General features: G+C 48.7%; 1 protein-coding gene across 1 annotated transcript in view; it reads right to left on the bottom strand.

Moving 5' to 3' along the window:
* Window positions 1-5447: 5447 nt before the first annotated feature.
* Window positions 5448-25052, bottom strand: part of LOC114888094 — a 57289-nt gene continuing 37684 nt past the window's right edge. The window contains 10 exon segments of the mRNA XM_029209963.1: window positions 5448-5737; window positions 7104-7243; window positions 9504-9580; window positions 15280-15470; window positions 16494-16582; window positions 17134-17173; window positions 18929-19070; window positions 19460-19530; window positions 20894-20945; window positions 20947-20999. Coding sequence (XP_029065796.1) covers window positions 5448-5737; window positions 7104-7243; window positions 9504-9580; window positions 15280-15470; window positions 16494-16582; window positions 17134-17173; window positions 18929-19070; window positions 19460-19530; window positions 20894-20945; window positions 20947-20999 — 1145 coding nt within the window.

Consider the following 25052-nt stretch of genomic DNA (forward strand, 5'->3'; position numbering starts at 1 on the left):
CACTTCCAGGCCGGGGAATGTTCTGAAAGCCAGATGGGGCCAGAAACATCTCTGGAGAATCTCGACTTGACAGTCCATAAGCAGAGGACACTATCTTCCCAGTTCCAAAAATGTGGTGATTTTCAGAATTGGTGAATTGTCTTGTTTACTAACGTAGAAAGCCTCTCTGCCAGAGTCGTTTTAATAATATCCTTTTCCCTTCAAACGACAACAACCCCAGAGTAGCATTTTTTTTTTTTAATGCCCCACCTTTTAATTTAGAAAAGTTGAAAGCAGAGTGCAATGAATACAGGACCAGTCGCTGCAACACCCCTACGTCTTCACCACGACGCTTCTCAGCACAGGGACCTCCTCTTCCCAGCGGCAAGTCTGTCATCACATCCAAGAACCCTCCTGTGGGCACGATAGTATTATCAGGTCCAATGTCCCCAAAATGTCCTTTACAGCTATTTTTCAGATTCAAGATACAATCAAGGATTATATGCTTCCTTTGGTTGTCATAATCTGCCCAACACTTTTTAAATGGTATAAGTTTTGTTTGAGAATTTTGGGCATTTTACAGCAATACTATACCTAAGCGTTTTGCCTAAAGGATAGCTTTTTTAGAGGAATTGGAAGATGGCTCCTTATCAGTCAAGTAATTTTTGTTAGACAGTACTTGTATCCACTTATATATTAAAAAAAAGCAGCATTAAATGTGGCTCGTCAACCAAAAGGTTTATATAAATTTTGTAAAATGTACTTATTAAATTACATCTTTATAAAAGCTACTGGGGTGATCTAGTGATAGGGTCATAAACTTTCTTCCATTAGTATGCAATACATGTCCAGGCATAAGCGAGCAGTCCCAATGCTTAACAGCCACAAAAATAAAATCTAGACCAACAAGGACTTACTGTAGAGCACAGGGAACTCTGCTCAATTTTCTGTAATAACCTACATGGGAAAAGAAGTTGAAAAAGAATAGATACGTGCATACGTATAACTGAACCACTTGCTGTACACCTGAAACTAACACAACATTGTTAATCAACTATACTCCAATATAAAATGAATAATTTTTTTAATTATTAAAAAAAAACCTAGATTAGGAGGTCTCTACTTTACAGTTGCTATGTCTTAATGGAACGTAAGTGTGTGTCCTGCACATAATTGGTCTACACACTTCCCACACACAGCTGATGAGTTCTGGTCACGCTCACTAGGAATGGTTGTCCGGCTGGAATTCCTCTGCCCAGCAGCCCTGGGTCCTCAGGAGGGAGCATCGTCTTCACAGCACTAACCAGGCCTCCCAGTTGATGGCATGTGATTGAAGAGTTTGCAGGACACAGAACACAAAGCCCCACGCCCTTCCCCACCGTCCTTGCTGAAGTCTTGCTTCCTGGGCAGGGCGGGAAGCCCCCGGCAGATGTGCTGACACACATCTCCCTGTGTCAAAGAGTCCGGAGAAAACTTGTGATGGGTGCCTTCCTGGGGACAAAAATATGCCCAGGAGTGAGCTCTGTAAGAGCTTGGCCACTTCCATTCAAGCCATGGGTGGAGTGGAGGGAGGGACATTTCTCAGAACAGAGGGGGCTGCAGCTCCCAGAAGAGTACACACATACACACACACGCACACGCGCGCGCACACACGCACACACACACACCACCACCACCACCACCACCACCAACCGCCGCACCTCCATGGCCCTGCCCTGTATTTTCCCTGCCCAGGCCTCCCCAGGAATCTTGGCCAAACTTCCTGACAACATCCATTAGCTCCCCCTGGGGAGCTCCCTTTATGTCTCTCCTGTTGTATTTAAAGCATTTATAGTGACCTCTTTATATTTCTTTCTCCCACTAGACTGTGTACTCCTTGAGCACAGTAACAGTTTCTTAATCCCATCTGTGTCCCCAGAGCTTAGCGTAGAGTCTGATACATAGATGAAATGTTAACTAAACGAATAAATGAAATAATTAATGGACAGTTGCTGGCCAGATCCCACTTTCTTTTCGTTTTAATTAAAAACATTTATTTATTTATTATTTATTTAGGCTGCCCCAGTCTTTGTTGTGGCACATGGGATCTTTAGTTGTGGCAGACGGGTTCTAGTTCCCTGACCAGGGATCAAACCCAGGCCCCAACCCAGGCCCCCTGCGTTGGGAGACCGGAGTCTTACCCACTGGACCACCAGGGAAGTCCCAGGTCCCACATTCTTGAGAAGGAAAACCATGCCCCATTCTAGAAACCATAGTGTCTGTATTCATTTCCTGAGGCTGGTGTAACTAGTAAACATAAACTGGGTGGCTTAAAACAACAGAAATTTATTCTCTTATAGATCTGGAGGCCAAAAGCCTGAAATCAAGCTGTTGGCAGGGCCGGGCTCCCTTTGAGGGCTCTCAGGGAGATTCCTCCCTTGCCTCTTCCAGCTTCTGGTAGCTCCAGGCATTCCTGGGCTTGTGGTCGCATCTTCCTCTGTTTCTCCCTCACCCTTTCCCTTATGTGCCCCTGTCATCTCCTTTTGCATCTCGTAAAGACCATTGTGATGGCATTTACTAGGACCCACCCAAAATAATCCATGAGTATCTCCTTAAGTCATGATGCTGAACTTAATCACATCTGCAAAGACCCACTTCCCAATAGGGTCACATTCACAGCTTCTGGGGATTAGAACTTGCTGTCTGTGGCTGACTGTGATTCAGCCCATACAGCGCTCCACAGTGAATGAAAAAAGTATTGCCTACATCTTTCTTGCAATTTTTTCCTGTCTGTGCTTCACCAGAGAGCAATCTCCCAGGTAAAATATGCCTGCTTTGTTTTGGTCTAGGAAAATTAAACGAGTAAGTTGAAACGTTAAGCCTTTAGTATTACCTCTGGTGGTGATAAAAATGCACACAGATGACATCATTCTTTGTGAGAGTCCCCGCGAACAGGAGGTAGAAGGAACAGGAGGGGCTGATAGGTGCGTTTCAGGATGGGAGGTCAGGGAAGGTGTGACATGTCAAACCACCCAAATTATTTCAGACTAGCAGATAAACTACAAAATATTCTCTTGGGGATCTTTTTCTTTCTTTTTTTTTTTTTTTTTGCTGTACGCGGGCCTCTCACTGCTGTGGCCTCTCCCGTTGCAGAGCACAGGCTCCGGACGCGCAGGCTTAGCGGCCATGGCTCACGGGCCCAGCCGCTCCACGGCACGTGGGGTCCTCCTGGACCGGGGCACGAACCCGTGTCCCCTGCATCGGCAGGTGGACTCTCAACCGCTGCGCCACCAGGGCAGCCCTCTCTTGGGGATCTTGATACCGAGGGGAGGGGGGACCCAGGTTTCACCTGAGCTCAGCAAGGGCAGGGGCTGGTGTGAGGGATGGCGGGTAGAGGATGGCCTCAGGGAGGGACCCTGAGTAGTCAGGATTCAAGAAGCACAGAGTGGCCTCCAGGGTCTAGAAGAATGATCCTGGCTCCACCTGGAATCTCAGAGGGACCTGACCAAGCTTCCAGGAGCTGTAGCCAGCCTCCCCCTGAGCACCTGGCGTGGAGAAAAGACCACAATCCCTCCTTGATGGGCCCCTGTTTTCTACCAAGTCATCCTAAGAAAACAAACAACTTGTGTCCGGAGGCTTAGCCAAGCCGTGCTCCTGTGGGTTGTCCAGGCAAGAGGAGAGAAGAGAGCCTCATCCTCTAATCCACTGATTAGAGACCGGGGTCCTGACTAGACTTCATTAGTGATGGCAGGTCACTCACACCAGGGTCTTCAGGCTCACAGACCCCGTTGGTCAGCTCTGGGTAGGAGGAGGGAAGAATGGGTTCAGGAACCAGGTCAGAGAAAAGCCAGATGTCTCACTCCTTCGTTTCATGACTTTGCCCCATTTTCTTCTAACCAGGCCAGACCAATTGGAAGGTGGCACCTGGAAGTATCTGGAACCCTGCCTGGCTTGATTTATAAGATGGGTTTTGTTCTCAACACTGCTGACTTCCTATAATGGCATCATTTCCTCAAGGGATTAGTTAATAGAGAGAGCACTGCCCTCAGCAACACAACGCTCATGCAGAGCTTCCAGTTTAAAACAGTACCAAGTAGGCAGGCTGGGACCCCGAGGATTAAACTCTAAATGTTTGGTCCAAAAATCAAGGATTAAAAATGAATACTTAATTAAAATACAGAGAAATCCACTGTTGAAAGGTTTATAGAAAGCACGGTGGCAAAAGAGGTCTGGACAAGTTAGGCTGACTGCTCAAAGGCCTAGAAACAGAGGTGGGAAGCCTGTTTGGGGAGCAAAGTGCCCCCCACTCCCTTTTTAACAGCTGAGGAAATAAAGGCCCAGAGAATAAAGCAATGATATGCTCTGGCCCGTCAGCAAGTTGGCGGCAGAGCTGGGACCGGGTTCCCTCTCTGCCACTGGAGCCTGGATTCAGTGGGAAGGAGAAAACTCAGGAATCAAACCCAGGTCAGGAAGGAAGGAAGGAGAAGTGGGGAGGGAAGGAGGGGTGGGGGAAGGCGAAGGCAGGCAGACAGACAGGCACAGTCTGAGAGTTTGAGGCAATGGGACTCGATCGTAGACCTTACGGGACATGCAGAGGATTGTCTGTGTGCCTAGCGTCCTCCTCTTCTCCCGGTGACAGTGACCACAGGGCCTTTGCATCTCTGTGGCTCTAGGAGAACAGCCATTTTTGAAGGACCCAGCCCCAGACTTGAGTTGGTTGGGCCAAGGTAAGTGCTGACCCAAGATTTGTCAGCAAGTCCCTTTGCTAGGGATTTGGGACTTGGAACCCAAGAGAACGCTAAGTCCCTCTCTCTCTGGAGCTAAAGCTTCAGATTAAACCTGAAGACTGTTGTGGCCATGCTTCCTGCAACACAGAGGAAACTGGTCTGCCGAGAGAACAGGTAGCACTACAGGGGCGAGAGCTGGAAGGACAGTCCTGATGGGGTTTTTAGGTTCCTGGTCATAGTTTTCCCCACAGTTCTAGGAGCCAATAAACTTTTTTTGCCTAAGCTTGTTTAACTTTGATTTCCTCGTGGGTAAGTCCTCACTGATGCAAGCATTCTGCACAAGTACGAGCTGGAAGTGCCCAGGTCTGGGTTTCTGGCTAGATGGGTCAGAGAGATCCTGGGGGGAAATCAGACAATTTAACTAGGTAGCAGAGCAGCCTCTCCCACGGAGCTACGGGCAGTTCAGACACGTGTGGAATGTCAGTCATGGTGGAGGTGAGGGCAGGGCTCCTGAAAAGTGCCTGGTGAGGATCCAGCCATTTTGGCAAGGATGGTCTGTGAAGAGGGATTGAGGCCCCTGGGGCCTCGACTTGTGGGGTCAGAGGAGTCCGAGAAGTGAAAAGGAAGTCAGGGCAGGCTCACCCCTAATATTTGGGGGGGTCCAGGGCAAGAGTGCAAATGGAGGCCCAGTTTTTAAAAGTTAAGTATCAAGTTAACAAACTGTGAAATACAATATTTAACACATGGTGACTGTTTGTCTTCCTACCTTGGCCACTCCACAAGGCCCTGGAAGGCCGGTTTGGATGTAGAATTCTTGGCGTCCTCGTAGATCGGTGGTGAATGTGGCAATGTGGGGAGAGCCAGCCCCTGGCTCCCAGCCCCTGGCTCCCAGCCCCTGGCTTGCCCTCCTTCTCCCTGCACCCCAAGGTCCTCGACGTGCTTATGCATGTTCCCCCAGCCAACATGTCCCATATCTGTCTGCGCCCGGCAAACACCGCCGCTCAGCCACCAGGGACCTGGGACCCTGCGGGGCTGGGATCGTGTGGTCCCCCCTGTGGATGAACAGATCCCAGGGACGCTGCACAGGCTCTGAACCTGGACCCGTGGCCACCTGGGCACAGGATCTCCAGGTCCTGGGACCTGCAGCGTGGTCTAGAAGGGGGTGCAGCCTTTGGGGGGATGCTTTCTCCTTGGTCCTGCAGACCCCCAGCCCCGTGGGAGGGGCATGACCAGGACAGCGCCCTCTCGCCCCTCCGGGAAGGATACTGGTCATGGGCTGACTCGAGAAGGGGTGAGCTGTTCTTAGAAAGTGCTGGACTGGGGCTGTCAGGAGACTTCCTAGCTTTGCAACGTGGGCTCTCTTTACCGCAAGGTCTCTGTAAAATGATGGCTCTGAGCCAGAGGCAGAGATTAATAACCCAGTGTTTGGGGCCAAAGTGAGGTTCGAATTTTGAGGGGTTTTCTCCCCTTTGCTGTATGACTTTGGGCGAAATATTTAATTTCTCTGAGAACCGGTTTTCTCATCTGTAAAGTAGGGATGTACCGTCTCTAGGCTGCTTTGAGGATTAAATGATGTCCATGAAGAGATTAGCGTAGCAGGTGCTCTGTAACCAGCTGTTGCATTCTTATTCTTTTTCTGCTATTGTTGGGACCTCTGAGATGGCCTACAGCTTTTAAATGACTGCTCTAGGGCCATGCTTGGAGGGGAGAGGCCCACTGGCCTTCTGATTTTATTCCCTCTTTTCTGAGAGTCACTGCTGTTGGTAGTTAGGAGTGTGGGCTCCGATTTCCTCGTGCCCTTACTTAACTGTGAACCATCGGCAAGTCACTTAGCTTCCTGGAGCCTCAGAGTCCTTGTTGGCGGAATGGGACTCTAACAGCGTCCGTTCCTAGGGATGCTATTAGGAGTGAGTGAGATGATCCATCTAAGAGCTTAACCAAAGCTTGCCCGGCACAAAGCAAACTTTCAAAACTGCCCGCTCTTTTTTACCAACACCTCCCTTCTCTCTCCTGCTGTCCTAGGCCCAGCCGTGGGCAGCCGCTGTTGTGATACTTGGGCTTCTGTGGAGCTGCTTTAGGACCCATCGGCCCCGTGCAACCCTCACTCAATGGAATAATGGCTTCCGAGGAAGAAAAACCTCAAATCCGATTTGTTTTCTTAAATCCAAGCTCTAATTGCTTTGGGAAGAAGCCCACGTTGGCTGAAATCATTTCTTGTTTCGTTCTTTTCTTGCGGGGCAAAGCTTAATCTCAGTCAGGCTTTTTGATTAACCGCGGAAGAAGCATTTGCCAAGAAAAGAAAATAGCAGGCTGATTTCTTCAGAACTCAAACAAGGAGAGTGCTGTGTGATCAGTATTCCTTGCGCGCAGCTTCACATCCTTCTTTTTCTCGTGTAAGAAAATCTAAATGAAACCAACCTGCGCCAAGGATGGACAAACGCGGCTTCTCCCTGACAGCTGACACGCGGGCAACCTTGTGGCACCAGAGGATCTGGTGATGCTGGGCACCCCCCAGCGCAGGTGCCCCCCAGGCAGGCTTGCTCTGCTCCAAGGGCGGCCTGGAAGAAAAGAACCAGGTGAGTGTGGATTCCTCGGGCACCTGGTGGCTCACTGCTACCTCCCGTTTACATGTAAGCCCCGGAGGGAGCCCTGTCATCATAGCACGTGGTCCACTAGCGGAGACATGTATACGCTCATCCTTTCTACTTGACCCTCTATCACCACCTCTGTCCTCCTATTCATTTCTGAACACCTCAGAAGGCCAGCTACTTCCATCCCTCAAACGCCTTCCTTTCATGGCCGAGTCGTTGCCACTGTCACCTCCCCCCAGCTCTGTGCTAACCAGACTCAACAGTTCCCAGAACCTCCCTTTTCTGCCTTGCCTGGGGCCTTGCCTCCTTTATTTCCCTCTTTTATTTCTCCTCCTTTATTTCCCTCTTTCTGTCTCTCTTTATTATTATTAATTATTATTATTATTATTTTTGCTACGCTGTGCAGCTTGCGGGATCTTAGTTCCCCAACCAGGGATTGAACCCGTGTCCTTGGCAGTGAAAGCGCGGAGTCCCAACCACTGGACCACCAGGGAATTCCCTCTCTTGCTCTCTTTAATTTTTAATTGTGGTAAAACACACATAACATAAAATTTACCATCTTAGCCACTTTAAGTGAACAGCTCTGTGACATGAAGTCCATTCACATCGTTGTGCAGCCATCACCACTGTCCATCCCTGGAAGTCTTGTCATCTTGCAGAACTGAAACTCTGTACTGGATAAAAAAAGATCTCCTCCAGGCTTCCCTGGTGGCGCCGTGGTTGAGAGTCCGCCTGCCAATGCAGGGGACATGGGTTCGTGCCCTGGTCGGGGAAGATCCCACGTGCCGTGGAGCGGCTGGACCCGTGAGCCACGGCCGCTGAACCTGTGCGTCCGGAGCCTGTGCTCCGCAACGGGAGAGGCCACAGCAGTGAGAGGCCCACGTACCGCAAAAAAACAAAACAAAACAAAACAGAAAAAAAAGATCTCCTTCCCCTCTCCCCCAGCCTCTGGCAACCACCGTTCTACTTTCTATGAATTTGACGATTCTAGGAACCTCACGTAAGTGGAATCACAGCATTTGTCCTTTTACAATTAGCTTATTTCACTGAGCATAATGTCCTCATGGCTCATCTGTGTTGTAGCGGCCCTTCCTCCTATTAACGTTCCCTTTGAAACGGCTGTGTCCTATCCATCTTCCAGGTCTGAGTATGAATTCCTGTCCTCCAGGAAGCTCCGCATCGACCCCCGCTGCTGGTGCTTCCACAGTGCTTGGCACCCTTTCAGGGGAGAGCCAGGCAGAGAAGGGACTGAGCCCAGAGACCCCTGTGCCCCCACCGAGCATAGCTCCTTGGGGTACAGACTCCCCCCCATGCCCAGCTGTATCCCAGTGTTGCATCACAGCCCCACGCCCAGCAGAGAGGACTCAACCCACAGTGCAGCGTAAATGTTGAACAAACTTTTGCTGACAATTTCCAGCACAAACCTTGAGCCCAAGTCTGCACGTACTCGATCTGTCAGGGGTACGAGGAATCTTAACCTTTGCTGGAGCATGGGGTTTGTCTCTAAGGTGTGGCTCTCCATCCGATTACTGACCCTCTGGCCTCTCCTGCAACCCCACTCTATCAGGTCAGCACCCACTGTCTCTTGGGGAGCCCAGCAGTGTCTCCAGCCCCTGTGCTCCATGCACAGACCCCGCCATCCTCTGGCCTCCTGGCGCCATGTCCCTGGACGTGGTTTCCCAGTCTGCCTGTCCCGGACTCACTTCACCCTGCACAGCCTGAGAAGTGCCTACTCCTGGCCACCTCTCCACCCCTTTCCACTTAAGGAACCTCAGCCATTGTGTGTCTCGGCAAGTAACACCGGCGCCATCACTCAGGCTTGCATTCTGGGGAGGATTCCTGATTCCACAATGATCTGCCCATTGCCAATAGCTTCTACTTCTTCCGATGCTCAAACAAAAGCCCTTCTCCAAGGCCCGGTCCTTTCACTGTTGGGGAATGGACAGAGGGTGGGACCATGTTCCTGCCTTACCACTGACCAGTGGCTTGACTTTGGGCAAATCACAAATCCCCCTAAGCCTCATTTTCCTCATCTGTATGTGGAGATAACAAGGAGGGCGTCCCCAGGAGGCTGTGAGAACGAACAAAGTAACGTAGCAATTCCCTACCTCAGTGTCAGCAGTGGCCCTCGGTGGAAGACCCTCGAGAGTGGTTGACATTGAATGAGGCCTGTGCTATTGCAGGAGGATGGGCCCCACTGAGGTGATGCAGGTGAGGCAACACTAACCTGGGTAGACTAATGCCAAGAGCATCACCTTCCTCCTTCACACTTTCTCCCTTCCCGTCCTCGGTGCTACAGCCAATCTGCCAGGGAAAGTACCGATCTGATTTCCAGGGAATCTGTGTTGCTCAAAGAATCACATGTGGTAGACACTCTTTTAACTGAACTGATGGATGGACTGACTGTCTGTAAACACCCTGCCAAATGTCCACAGAATGTTCTAGACGTTCATGTCTGGTAGATGGCACGTCTGCTCCCAGTGGCTGAGGGGTTGAGTCGTATAATTAACAAGAATCAGCTGTATTTGTTCCCAAACTTGTGTGTGCCAGTTGTACATTTTATTGTGATTATAAATGTGTTTAAACAAAATGAAAATTGATAAAATTAGTGTGAAAGAACTTTGTGAAAACTAAGATGAGTACTTGGAAAAGACTAGATTAAGGGTCATGCTGAATTGAGGATACATGAGACAACTGTTAAAGCTTGGGGGAAATTATAAAAGAACGAAAAGTATAGTACTGTCTCATTGCTTTGCAAATATCTCTAAGTTCTTGCTCTACTTTAAAAAAGCACAAACTGAACATGATGAATAATGCATTTATGGCAGACTGGGCTGAACTTGCTTCTGACTTGAAGAAAAAGCCTTGGCCCGACATCAAAAGATTGGGGATGAATTCTACTCTTGAGAATTGAACTGAAATGTTTATAGGGTGTACATACAATTTTTTAATGGTTCCTTGCCTTCAAATGTACTTTTTTTTTTTCGGTACACTGGCCTCTCACCGTTGTGGCCTCTCCCGTTGCGGAGCACAGGCTCCGGACGCGCAGGCTCAGCGGCCATGGCTCACGGGCCCAGCCGCTCCGTGGCATGTGGGATCTTCCCGGACCGGGGCGCGAACCCGCGTCCCCTGCATCGGCAGGCGGACTCTCAACCACTGCGCCACCAGGGAAGCCCCAAATGTACATTTTTAAATTAACCCAACGACCACTGGTATTGATCCAGCTGGATGAGAGGGCTTCTGCTGTTCAACCTCCTGTTTGGGACCCTCTAAGCAGCCCCATTCTGGTCTCGTTCACTGCTCCCATCTTCTACTTTCCATTTCACTCATTTAGCCACTCACCAAAAAGTGAATAAGAATCAGAACCATCTCTGCGTTCAGAGATGACTTCCTGTACTGCCTCTACTTGGAGCGGATGAAAGCAAGAGAGTACAAGCATATGCTGTGGCCGCCTCCTGCTGTGTGGGAGCTGAGTGTTTATGTTGTTGGGAAGCCTTTTCCCACCTTGCATCCCATAGCAGTTTCAGCGCTTTGCATCGAATTGTATCCCCTGCACCCCGCCCCACCCCCGCCCCCCGCCAAATTCATATGTTGAAGCCCTACCCCCCAGTGTGATGGTCTTTAGAGATGGGGCCTTTGGAAGGTAATTAGGGTTGGTGAGGTCATGAGGGTAGGGCCCTTCGGATAGGATTAGTGGCTTTATAGGAAGAGGAGGGGATAGAGTTTGCTCTCCACCCCATGAGGACACAGAGAGAAAGTGCCGGACTGCAAGCCAGGATGAAGGCCCACCTGTGCTTGGAACTGAATTGGTGGAGACCTTGATCGTGGACTTCCAGCCTCCAGGACTGTGAGAAATACATGTCTGTTGCTTGAGTCATCTGGTCTATGGTGTTCTGTCACAGCAGCCTGGGCAGACTCACACTCTGAGGCAACTAAGACCACAGCAGGTCCTGGGAAGGTGTATAGAGGATGGCGCTCATTCTGCTGCCGCCAACCAGGAAGATGCCGATGGTGTCAAACCCTCAAACCCCAGACCCCGACACCAGCCGGGGTGGACAGAGGAGCCCCCTCCATTCCGTCTCAGAGTCTAACACACTGACACATTCACCATCTCATGAGATTGCAGACCCACCTGGGAGATCTCCAGGTGTACAGACAGGGAGTTTACATGACTCGCCTGAGGTCACACTGCTTTCTTTTTATTTTGGCCGCACCATGCGGCGTGCGGGATCTTAGTTCCCTGACCAGGGATCGAACCCGCGCCCCCTGCAGTGGAAGTGTGGGATCTTAACCTCTGGACCGTCAGGGAAGTCCCCCACACTGTTTTCAAAGACAGACCTCTGACCGTAACCAAAGCCCATGACACATTCTAATAAGCCTAGTGCTCTCCCAAACCAAACTTTAGATGCATGGCTCTCTGCCACTTTCTTGCATGAAATGCATGATGCATGGTGTTTCTATGTGTGATACCCTCTGACTTTGATGGCATCTGAAGCATTTTACTATCTGACCTCCCGGAACAGAGATTGCTAGTTGTCTACCCCCAATCCATTCCTACCTTCCTCCTTAGTTACAGAACTCCCAGCCTCTCTTGCAGGGAGGTGTGGCCGTGTGACTAAGTTCTGGCCACCAAGATGTGAGCAGAAGTGTGCAGGACCTCCTGGAAAAGTCTGTAAAGGGAGATGATCTGGCTGGAAGGTGCACCCCGTTTGTCCTGGACCCCTGTTCTGCACGCCCCTGTTTATCCACGCTGCCTGGAGTGCAGGCGGAAGCAGGAGGCCCCAGCAGCCGTCTGTACCTCCAGGCACCGTGAAGACAGAAGCCAGAGCTGAGATGGGGTAGAAGTGTGCACAAGCGGCCTGGGCTCATGGCCATGGAGCTGCTGCACCGAGAAACTGGGGAAGTTGGGGTGAGGGAGCGTCATTGCTCATGCAGCCCCACGACCTAGATCTAAGTCCCCTGATGAGAGGAGGGGCAGGGGACACTGAAGGGGCCGTGTCTATAGTTGTCTTGGTGACTGGGACTCAGGAAAGCTGGTGTCGGGGTCTGGGGGACAAAACTCCTCACAGAACTGGAGCGAGAGGCAGTATTCACTCGCCCTACTTCTCTGTAGAACCCAAGCCCCAGTGCAGGGAGACGGCGGTGCCCCGGACGCTCCCAGCTTTGGGAGCCCCAGGCCCTGGCCCCCAGCTCAGCCCCTCAGGAGGTCACAGGGGCTGCCCTGGACTCCTGTGGGAGGAATAGCGAGGTGGTCCTGCCTCAAACAGCTTGGTGGGCAGTAATGACAGCCACGGAGCTCAAGGGAAAGGACCTGAGAGGTAGCCCTTGAGCACGTGGGATGGCCAGACAAAAAGGGGGCTCCTCGGAGCGTCCCGAGCCAAGCAGGCAGGACATTAAACTGGTGAGATCTGAGCTGTGACCTCGCCATACTCACAGGCTGTGGGGCTTAGGGACAAGGGACTCATGCTGATGACAGGGTGGCCTGGGATATCTCGGCCAGGAAAGTCTGCCTTTTATTTCAGGAGGGCCCTCGCTTCAACCTGGGTGTTTCTTTTAGGCTGACCTGTCACTGCAAAATGCATCCCATCCATGTGTGTCTTCTTTCACTTCAAGGACGGCGTCTTCTGGAGAGAGGATTAGAGGTCTCTTCAGGCTGGAGGCAGAAGGAGCAGGTACGGGAGGAGGAACCCAGGATGACACTGGTGACAGGGAGCAAGGATAACCTGTCAGTTACGTGGATTTTCTGTGTTAGAACAAGACCCAGGCTGGCTGAATCCGTTAGATAACAGGAACATTTTCCCCTGAGCTTTCACTCAACCCTCAAACTCCCAACTCATCTGTGATGGTTTCCAGGTGAATGGCTTTCTGCCTTCAGTCAGCTTATGTTAGTTGTGGTTGTGTTTGATAGGCTAGCATCCTGGAAGAATCACTCCTGACACCCAGAATCCCGTCAACACGTTCAGTTGTGCAAAACTGATGTGCAGAGAAAGATAGCATTTTTTTATTTTTAATTTTTTAAATTTTTAAAATTTTTTTGCGGTACGCGGGCCTCTCACTGTTGTGGCCTCTCCCCTTGCGGAGCACAGGCTCCGGACGCGCAGGCTCAGCGGCCATGGCTCTTGGGCCCAGCCGCTCCGCGGCACGTGGGATCTTCCCGGACGGGGGCACAAACCCGCGTCCCCTGCATCGGCAGGCGGACTCTCAACCACTGCGCCACCAGGGAAGCCCGAAAGATAGCATTTTTAGGGCTGAAATGAGACTGAAAGATCAGCCAGTCCCACCCCTCATTTTATAAATCAGTGGAAGCCATTGCTGGAGGCCACACAGCTAATGAAGGCGAACTTCAGAGTAGACCTCAGTTAACCCTAACTCGTAAACAGCGCTGCAAACACATTGTTTTTTAGGTTTTGTTTGTGTGTTTGTTTTGTTTTGTTTGTTTGGCTGCGCCTCGCGGCATGTGGGATTTTAGTGCCCTGACCAGGGGTCAAACCCATGCTCCCTGCAGTGGAAGCACAGAGTCCTAAGCACCGGACCACCCGGGAAGTCCTGTCCGGATACACTATATAAGGGCTCCTCAGTTTCTTTGTGTGTGTGTGTGTGTATTTTTCTTGGAAAGAATTTACAGACTGCTTCCTGGGGTATTTGGAATCAAGTTGGGCAGAATTACAAACATGGAAGCACCTAATGGTTTGCCTACAGGAGATCAAGGTCACTCATGAAGTGTGTTGCATCACCCTCTTTTGCCTGTGGAGAGCGAACATCACATGAGTTAGGTGTTTGGATTGTGTTGAAGTGAGTATCCTTCCTCCCCTCCCCCTCCTCTCCCCCTCCCTTTCCCTCCCCTCCCTCCCCCTCCCCCCTCCCTCCATCCCACCCTCCCTCTGCCCCCTCCTTCCTGCATCTGAATCAGTCTGATTTTTCTCTGGGTCTGGTGTGGAGCCTAGCAATGGATCTGGGCTTTCGGGCAGATCAGCACATTTCCCCCATTTGCTCCTTCCTTCCTCTCTTCCCACCTCCCCCTGTGCTTTTGTTTTCCAAATTGTGGGCCTATGAAAATTAATGAACTCATTTATTTTCTCTCTATTGAATGCACACCAAAAACGATTATATTTCTAAATAGGCCAATGGCGCCACGTGGATGCATCTGAGCCTCCTGGGAGCTACCAAAGCACTGTGTTAACAACCTTGGGAACGCTTGTGAGGACAAGATGGGGAAATGTGAGAGACCCCTGACAAGACAGAAGGTGTTCTTGCCCGATGCTTGCCTGGTCCCTTTATTCCCCATTCTGAGCATGTCTGGGGCTCCACGAGGATGTCAGTGATGAGGATACACTGTGTGGTCAGTATTCCAAGGGGCTGCCAAGCCAAAATCTAAGACACATGATTTTGCTGGCAAAGCAGGTGTCCTTCTTTGAGTTGTAACATAACCAGTGAGCAACAGCTCATGAAATGACCTGCTTTTCAATTTATTAAAGGGCAAGCCTTTCTTGGAAATCCATCTATTTCACTGAGCTCTACTAAATCAAGACTGCCTCTACCAGGGGCCCTTTCAACATCTCTTGCCCCGACATTGACTTTCACAGACTCAGGCACTAAACCGACCATTCCTTCCTTTCACTCGCCAGGAAGCCCAGCGTTAAAATGTATTTCCTAACGGTGAGCGTGTGCCGCGGGCTGGATTTTCATGTCCGTCTCTCTGATGTGACAGTGGGTCGAGCATGATGCCAAGTCTCTCTGTGTTCCAAGGCCACAGACAACAGCCTTTTTGCTGGTGAAAAGGAGGAGAAACTCAAGTGATGCTGGGAGATCAGCTCCCACTACTCCCCCACCACGAGGGACAAAGAAGCCCCCTGGCCCTGGTCAGTAGCACGATCTTGGGACATAGTTTTATTCCTGTGTTGACTTGGTTCTCTGGGCCATGCCTTGGTGCACTTTATAACCCGTGCTGATCTGCTTGGAAGCCACAAAGTAAGCCCAGGGAAACTGGATGTGCCAGGACCCACCTTAGCACTGGCCTTGCCTTCCACCACTTTGTCTTGCTTCTCTTCTCCTGTGTGCGTGACAGGAGCACCTCCTTCCAGCACTGGGTGAGCAGGCATGCTCTGGGGATCTGTCAGAACTTCACAGGGCACTCCAGGGTATCTCCAGGAGACAGGAGTGAAAATATCCCAGGGGCTACCCTGCCCAAAGGTCCCTGGAAGAACAGAGATAAATTAATAGATAGTGAGCATAGGATGGGAGGTAACCTGTCTTCTCATCAGAGTGAAGCTTGGCTAGGTCTCCTTAACCCTTGCTAGGTCCACTTAATCAAATTCAGTTCTGCTCCTGTAGTTTCATAAGAAACGATTCCACGGCCATTGGCCCTGGAGACTCAAGCCAGAACGCCTCCTACAGCATGTATCACATCGGGGCGCAAGCAACTCAGCATGTACTAAGAACTTGCAGGATAAATCCAAAATCATTCTGGCACTTTCAAGAAATATCAGCTAGGGAGACGAGAACCTGCTGAAACAGGTACAGAGTCTCTCTGAGCAGTAAATCGGGTTCATTTCATCACCCCAGCTCACTCAGGCCAGGCCTTTCCCATTACACAGCTCCCCCGGTCCTGAATCTTTCCTAGCAAAACGTGATCACATGCTTCCGTACCAAATTCACAGCCTCCAGTCTCGCCGAGTTCTCTAAATTTAAATGCCTCTGATTTTGATAGTTTCTGTGAAAGTGAACCGACTTTAAGGTATACACTGGATTTTGTCCCCCTCCCCCAAATTCTTATGTGGAAACTCTAAACCCTAGTGTGACTATGTTTGGAGATCGGGCTTTTATGGAAGTAATTAAGGTTAAATGAGGTCATAAGAGAAGGACCTTGATCCAATAAGATGAGTGTTCTTAGAAGGAGGGACACCAGAGTATTTGCATTTTCTCTCTCTCTCTCTCTTTTTCTCCACCCCTCCCCCTACTCCCTGGGCCATATAAGGACTCAACAATTGGTGTCCATTAAAGGAGTCCCTCTGCAAGAACACATGAGAAACACGCACGTGAGAACACACATGAGAAATACAGTTCTGTGGCTTAAGCTGCCCAGTCTATGATAGGTATTTTGTTATGTCAGCCTGAGGTGACTAATACACCTGACCTCAGAGAATCCACGACCCGATGGAGGCTCCACCTGAGGCCCTGAACCAGGACTGAGCAGCTGGCCAGGTAGGACAGTGCTTGCCGATGTACTCCCCGTCTGTGCTCCACAGGTGCACGGTACGGTCCAGGGAGGATGACAGCAGAAACTTTTCTTCTTCTCTCAGCTCCAAACTAATGAGATAAAGGAGAGGAGAGATGCCCCAAGGCTGCTCCAGCATGAAAGGGACATCGGCTCAGTATGTCAATACTCCATTAATTAAAGTTGGAATCTAGAAAGAAGCCAGGTTAATCTCCAGAATTATCCTTGGCAGCATCTTCTCCCTGTCTCCTACCATGTCACTCCCCCTCCAAATTCCCCAACTCCAGACCCAAGACATCAGACAAGATATACTGGAAACATCTTATGGACGATGCGGGGAAGATCAAGAGGTTGGAAAGAAACTTCCGACCAGGGTTCAGGTCCTGCTCCAGCACTGACTCCTTTTAACTCCAGTGAAAAACATCTAAAACTTACTAAGCTTCGAAACTTACCCTAAGATACCAGATCAATTCAAGGGGAGCAATCATCCATTTACAAGAAAAATGAAGACTTCAGAATTATAACACTGCTCTCCTCCTTTGACTAATTCGGAGGGCTTCTGAGAGAATCCATTTGATCCAAGCTGTGAGAAGTATTTGAACTCTTTTACACATTCCTGAACTCTAAAAAGGATGGTACTCACAATGTCACCATGCTGATATGGGCCCGCCAGAACATCACATCTAAATCAGAGGAAAGAGCACACCTGAGCATGGTAGGAGAGGTACCACCTCATGCTAGATGCCGTATAACAGTCCCTACAGGATGGGGTCGGATCTGGTTGGGCGTCCAGCAGGGAGAGAGGTCCTGGTGTAGCAAGTCATTTGTCTTGCTACATTAATTTGATACATGTTTGTCAAGCACCTACTATGTGCAAGACCCCATGCCAGCTCCAAAGACATGAAATGGGGCCTGTGCCAGGTCCTTACCCTATGGTTTCCTTTAGCACTTAGGGTTTGGTAAGCATGCAGGAGTATGTAAGTAATCAAATATGATTTTTGAAATAGCTTGGTGAAAGCTACATTCCCAGTACTTGGAGTAAAGACCAGTGTAAGGCTGATCACTCTTACTTCTAAATTCCCATTTCTCATACTTTAGCATTTAAACTTCTCCTGTGGTGGAACAGGAAAAACTGAATAAAGGGAGGTATGTGAGGGAATTCCCTGGTGGCCCAGTGGTTAGGACTCCGTGCTTTCACTGCCGAGGGCCCAGGTTCCATCCCTGGTTTGGAGAACTAAGACCCCACAAGCTGTGCGGTGTGGCAAAAGAAGACAAAAAAAGGGCGGGGGGATGTATGTGAATATTGACTTCTAAATTGGCTTCACAGAAATGTAATGAACTATTACATAGCCATTTAAATATGTTAAATGTTAAATATGCTAAATAGACCTAAATATACTTATATGGAAAGCTGGCCAAGAGATACAAAGAAAAAAACAAGTCCTGAAAATGATGTATTGTAGGTGTGTGTGTATGTGTTCCCGCATATGCATATATACATGCATAGAAACTTTCTGGAAGGAAGTTGAAATTCATTAACAGTGTTGCTAGGATGCAGAAAAGGCAGGTTAGGGTGGTAGAGGAGGTCAGAGAAACAACTACTGCTTTTCATTTTACATTCTTTCATGCTGTTAGATTTTTTCTAAACATGAACGCTTCTATAATTGTATGAAAGGGTTTTAACATTTTAAATGTATTTTTGTTATTATCAAAGCACTATATATCGAGAAAAATTAGAAAAGACAGATTTCTCAAAAGAAGAAAATAAAACATATCTATAACCTCATGTATAAAGAGATAACATTTGTTAAATCCTTGATGTATATCTTCCCGGGGTTTCAATCTTCCATATACTTCTTCATTTTAACAAGGGTAGAATCGTATTGCAATATTGTTTTGTGATCTGATTTTTTTTCATTTAACAATTTTATCATGAATATCTTCCCTGTGAATACATTTTCATATACAGCTTCCGTATTTAATGACTAAATGATATTCCAGTGTATTATACCATCATATATTTAATCAATTCCCCTTATGTGGGACATCTAGGTTTCTCTATTATTTTCCTCTCTCTCATAAACAATATGTTGATTCACAAGCTTACAACTAAATCTTTGTGCACGTTTCCTATTCTTTCTTTAGGCCAAATCCTTAGTAGTAGAATTGCTGGTTCAAAGCTTTAGTGCACATGGGCAACTTGCCCTTCAGATAGTATACACCAATTTACCCTCCATCCAAGAGGGTATGAGTGCCATTTTCCTGTTGCCTTGCCAACACTGAATACCTTCATGAAAATATTCTTCTCTGATCTGTTCTTAAAGGGTTTTAAGAGACCCCTTCCTCACTGGTACAATTTAATTTTATCAACCAGAATATTTAACTAAAACTGAAGCTGTGCTCATCATAGTGGCTCACGTGGAGAGCTCATTACCTACTCCTGGGAGGCTGTGGCTCCGGTCCCTGTAGACCATACTCCTCGACGTCGTAGACGGGTACAGAGCCGTCCTGGTCAGCCACGTAGGCACAGGCATCCCCTGTTGTCACCGCCATGCTGCTGACCCAGGCTTTGTCTCTGGACTGAAAGACACACGCACAGGGATCATTACACACACACAGAGGACCCGTTACATACACACACACGGGGTCCATCACACACACACATAGGGCCCATCACAGACAGACAGGCGCGCACACACACACACACACACGGCCCATCACAGATAAAGCTTATGTGTCAGACAATGGCAAGTGAAATGCTGTCTTCCGTTTATAGTTCTATTTATAGTAGAACTATAAATGGGAGACAGAACTAGTCACCGTGCCTGTATTAAACTTGCAGCGAGGTAGAAATACAGACAATAAAGCTAAGGGCTTAGAGCCCAGCCCAGCTGCTGTGTCACATAGGCTAGTGTCAAAAAATAAAACAAAACCCCAAACCTGAAGCATGGAACTTATTTCCAATCCACAGCCCAACTTCCAGGAGTAAAATTTGCAAAGGGACAGGCCCCGCCGAATAGCCTCCAGAAGGTGACAGAACCTGGAAGGAGGGAAGCAGGAGGAAGGGTCCCTGGGCGTTTGCATTTTGTGGTTCCTGAGCTCCCTGGGGTTGAGTCTGGGAGCCTCCGCTCAGAGGCCCTGCAGCCTCAGAACTCCAGGGCTGCTGCTGTGTCCCTTGGCTTAATCTGACCAGTTAGAACCATCAATTGGTGTATATTGGGGAAGGGGGTCCTCATGGTGGGTTTTGGATTGAATGGCTCAATAGCTTCTCCCTTCTCCACTATTCTGGGCAGCCTTCCTGACGGAGGAGGCTTCCTTGGGCTGTAGAGGGAAGGTATGGAACTTTGTGCTATGGTGATACTTAATGTGTGTGTGTGTGTGTGTGTGTGTGTGCGCGCGTGCATGTGTGTAAGCACTTCCTTTAAACCCACTGGGGAATTTGCCTAGTCAAAGGAATTCTCTGGGACTTCCTTTTGGCCTGTCAGTCACAGTTCTTGACATGTTGGCATGTGGGTGTTCACAGCAAGCCTGTGAAGTAGGGGCCCCATGCGTACCTCTTCCTTTTGGGAGCTCCCGAAATCTCCAGACTCGGGGATCCTCTTTTACTCCCAGGGGAGGCGGCCCTGTTCTCCCACCAGGGAAAGCAGAGGCGAGAAACGCCCAGGGTGGAGGGTGGACAGAGGCATCCGAGGGCGCCCGGTGCCGACAGGCCTGAGGCTTCAGGGCTGGGCCGGGCCGGGCTGCGGGAGGAGGTGTCCCCCTTGGGAGTGCGAACAGACAGAGGACGATGTCCCCCTCTCTAGCGAGAAGAATGCAGACGACCCACCGCTCTGGGCTCCGTGCTCACAGCTCCAGCCTGCTCTTACAACCAGAACTACACAGGGGGCTGCTTTTACATTGCCATTTAAAATAAAACCCTAGCGCTTTGCAGCAAGGCGCTGGCCCACCCGTTACATTTCACCGAAGCCAGGAGGTCTTGTCATCTGCGTGACGTCACCAAGCTAGCTAGTGGCGGAGGTGGACCCAGAAGCCGTCTTCTAGCTCTCAGCGGCCTGGCTTCCACGGCTGAGCCCCATTACATAATTCTCAGCTATTCTGTCAGCCGCCTGCAGGGGCTGTGACGGTCTGTCCCTCACAGGCTATGCTTGATATTTATCTAAGCCCACTAATGACATCCTGTGAGCCCCATGCCCTTCCAGGGCCTCTGGGGAGGCGGCAGGGCAGGGATACTTGACTGGGAGGGAGTCATCCTCTCCCAGCTGGCAGGGGGGTAGGCGGGGCTTGTCAGCCCGGGAGCTCCAGGGGGGTCCTGCATGCCTGGGGACTCTGCCTCTTGGGGCCCGGGCCTGCAGTGGCCATGTCTTAGAGAAGAGCTGCACGGCCCCTGTGGGCTCCGTTCTCACCTCGGGGCCCGTTGGCCATTAGGGAAGTGGCGGCTGACTCCAAGTTGGCTGCCCAACTGGTATTGAGTGTTCAGGAAGGTGAGGCAGAAGACGCTTCTGTGTGGGCCTGGAGACGAGGAGAGAGTTTCGGCTGCGCTCCGCATGCAGCTCCCAGCTCTCCTCTCATCCTTTCCTGTGGCCGCCCCTGGCCCCGGGGTCGCAGAGCTGCCCCCGGCCCTGGGCTGGAACAGGTGAGGAGCACACAGGCGCACAGGTGGCCCTCCTGGTTCAGAGCCAGCCCCACCTTTTTGGGGGGTAAGGTGTGATGTGAAGGCTAAGGGCCCCTGTGGCCCAGGGCACCCCGGGGCTGCCCCAGGACCCCAGGACTTCTGCAGAGAGGCAGGGATTGGGAACTTGGTTTGGGCTGGAGGGACGGGGCTGAGAGAGCTGGTAGGGCGGTCAGGGGCTTTGCCTGGAACTCGATGGGCACTTCCCAAGAGGTCCCCACTCCCTGGAATTCCTGGAGTGGAATAATACTAATTAACCTTTATGTCACTTTTTACATAATACCATGTGAAATCACATGGTACTGGATTATTTGTCCCAGGGTCAGATGAGGCAATGGAGACTTAGTACAGTTAAAAGCTTTGCTCAAAACCATAAAAAACTCATTCCTTCCTTCCCCCACCCTTTTTTTCCCCCCAAGTCTGTTTCATCCCTAGAAGGGACTAGGCATCATGCTGTGTGCTGTGGAAATCTGGGGAAGCAGAGAGCTGAACCAAACCGAAAAGAACTACCCGGAGAAATGAGCAAGGTCTTATTGGCACATGGAGGAGGGTGGGGTTATTGCGTGCAGAGAGGGGAGGGGTCAGAGTAGGCCTCTCAGGGGAAGCGGCTTTGGGTCTGGAATCTCGAGAGATGAATTGGGCCCTGGGCAGCGCAGGGCCAGGGGAGGTCCAGGGAGGGGAAGACGTCAAGCTCTGATCTTCACAACACGTCGAAGTATTGGAATAACCTCTGAACCCATCTCCCTACTTCCCCACCTGCCACTTCTCCTGCTGAACTTGAAGCATCATCAATACAGGGGCCACTTCTGTCTGTTTTTTGTTTTTTTTTTTTACCACTTATCTCTAACCTTTTAGTATATAGAACTCAAACATTTGCTGTTGAGTAAAAATCCTACAAACTTACTTAGATGCAAACCTCCAAGAGCCACAGAGAATGTAGCTACTTGGGTGTTAGGAGGGGGCGAGGAGTCCCTTCATCTTACCCTCCCTGAGTCTGTGGGCGCCAGGGATGCCTTGCCCAGACTGGAGGTGAAAGTAAAGGTCTCATGTAAACAAAGAGGTCGGTGCCAGAGTTAAATACGAGAGGTGCTGCTCTCTTGTCTCAGCACCGGGGGGCCACCCACGACTCAAGCCATTAGTCACTAACAGCATTTATTTGGGCCTGACTCTGAGCTCGGCGGTGTGCTATATGCACTTGGGAAGCCACAGAGGATGTGGCGGACTCAGGCCCTGCCCTCGAGTGGATGATGACCACAGTGAGGATTATCCGTTTAGTGGACACTTGCTGTGCCAGACACTGAGCTAAGTACTTCTCAACGCCAGCATATTCAATCAGAGCAATCCTAGTTAGACATTATGCTCTTGATTTTACCAGCAGTGAGAGCGCGGTTTAGAAAGAACTGCATTGCCTGAGGTCACACAACTAATACATGGAGGGGCTGAGATTCAAGGCCAGATGTGTTTGCATCCAAAGCCCATGCCCTTGACATTGGGCTTTGTGGTTGTCTTTGGGGGGCTGAGGGTTCTCAGGGGCAGATGGAGGGTCACCTACATGGTGTCCTCCCTGACGTCTGGGATGCACAGTCAGTGACTGGGCTAAGTGTCACCTTACTCTCAGGTTACCCGGCTCTTGGGGTGTTGACTTAGGGGGTGGCGGGAGGGAGGGTGAAGATAAGGGGGGAGGGGGAGCAAAGATAAACCCCCTTCACTTGCCCACTTCATCCTGGGGGAGGGGCTGTGGAGTCCTGGAAAATGGGTGTGTGTGCTGCTTCCCCGCTTACCCATGTGTGGTCTGGGGGAGCGTTTCACTTCCCCAAACCTCAGGTTTCTTCATCAGTAATAGGGAGACAGTATCTCCTGTTTCACAGTTTCAGTGAAGATTGGAGACTATACGGGACTCATGCTCCATGACTTTGCTGTGAAGGCTGAATGGAGATACTGAATCTAAGGTACTCAGAGCACAGAGACACTCGATCAATGGTAACCGTTATAATTACTTTTAGTTAAGTCTCTAGCCTCAGTTTCCTCATCTATGAAAATGGGTCCAATAGCACCTATCTCTCTGGGTTGATGTGAGCACTGAGTGAGATAAAACATTAAAAGCACTCAGGAAAATGACATATAAGATTAAATATGTTACTTAAACAATTATTAACATATTGTTATTTTGTTCATTATAATTATATTATTAAATACTATTAAATATTATTTTATTAAAATTATATTAAATATTAGTTTGTTATAACAGCTAAATATTATTATTTACAAATGAAGTAAACATTCTTATATTGTTTCCCTAGATAAAAAGGCTTAGTCTCTTAGAACCAATAAATGAATTCAGCAAAGAAGCAGGATACAAAGTCAACACACAAAAATCAGCTGCATTTCTATACATGACCAAGAAACAATCTGAAAAGTAAATAAATAAAGAAAAAAACACCATTTACAATAGCATTAAAAATAATAACATACTTAGGAATTAACTTAACCAAGGAGGTGAAATACCTGTACAATGAAAACTACAAAATATTGTTGAAAGAAATTAAGACATAAATAAATGGAAACACATCCCATGTTCATGGATTGGAAGACAGTATTGTTAAAACGTCAATACTACCCAAAGTGATCGACAGATTCAATGCAATCTCTGTCAAAATCCCAAGGACATTTTTAGCAGAAATAGAAAAACCCATTTTAAAATTTATATGGAATTTCAAGGGACCCCCAAATAGCCAAAACAATCTTCAAAAAGAAGAATAAAGCTGGGAGACTCACACTTCCTGATTTCAAAACTGACTGTACAAAGGTCCAGTCATCAAAACAGTGCAGTACCTGGTATAAAGCCAGATAGGTAGAACAATGGAATAGAATAGAGAGCCCCAAAATAAACCCTCCCGTTTAAGGTCAAATGATTTTTGACAAGGGGGCCAAGACCCTTTTCAATGGCGAAAGGACAGTCTTTTCAACAAATGGTGCTAAGAATACTGGATATCTCTCTACAAAAGAGAAAAGTTGAACTCTTATCTAATACCATGTACGAAAATTAACTCAGAATGGATGAAAGACCTAAATGTGAGACATAAAACAATATAACTCTTAGAAAGAAACATAGGAAAAAGCTTCATGACACTGGATTTGGAAATGATTTTTTTGGATATGACACCAAAAGCACAGGTAAAAAAAGAAAAAATAGACAATTGGACTTCATGAAAACTAAATTTTTTTGTGCATCAAAAGACACCATCCATAGAGTAAAAAGGCAACCTACAGAATGGGGAAAATATTTGCAAATCATTTATCTGATAATGAATTAATATCCAGAGTAAGTAGAAAACTTCTAAGATGCAACAACAAGAAAACCAGATTCAAAAATGGGCAAAAGACTTGAACAGACATCTTTCCAAAGAAGATATACAAATGGCCATAAGCAGGTGAAAAGTTGCTCAACATCACTAATCATTAGGGAAATGCAAATCAAAACCACCATGAGATATCACCTCACACCCATTAGGATAACTACTATCAAAAAAACAGAAAATAAAAAGTGTTGGTCAGGATATGGAGAAATTGGAACCCTGTGCACTGTTGGTGAAAATGTAGAATGGCAGAGCCACTGTGGAAAACAGTATGGTGGTTCCTCAAAAAATTAAAAATAGAATTACCATATGATCCAGCAATTCCACTTCTGGGTATATACCCAAAGGAATTGAAAGCAGGGTCTTGAAGAGATATTTCTACAGCCATGTTCATAGCAACACTATTCACAATAGTTAAAAGGTAGAAGCAACCCAACTACCCGTCAATGGACAAATGGATAAGCAAAATGTGGTATATATATGTGATGGAATATTATTCGGCCTTAAAAAGGAAGGAAATTCTGCAATATGCTACAA

Source organism: Monodon monoceros, unplaced genomic scaffold, assembly GCF_005190385.1.
Source record: "Monodon monoceros isolate NGI ecotype Baffin Bay Population unplaced genomic scaffold, NGI_Narwhal_1 Super_Scaffold_8, whole genome shotgun sequence".
Taxonomy (NCBI): Eukaryota; Metazoa; Chordata; class Mammalia; order Artiodactyla; family Monodontidae; genus Monodon; species Monodon monoceros.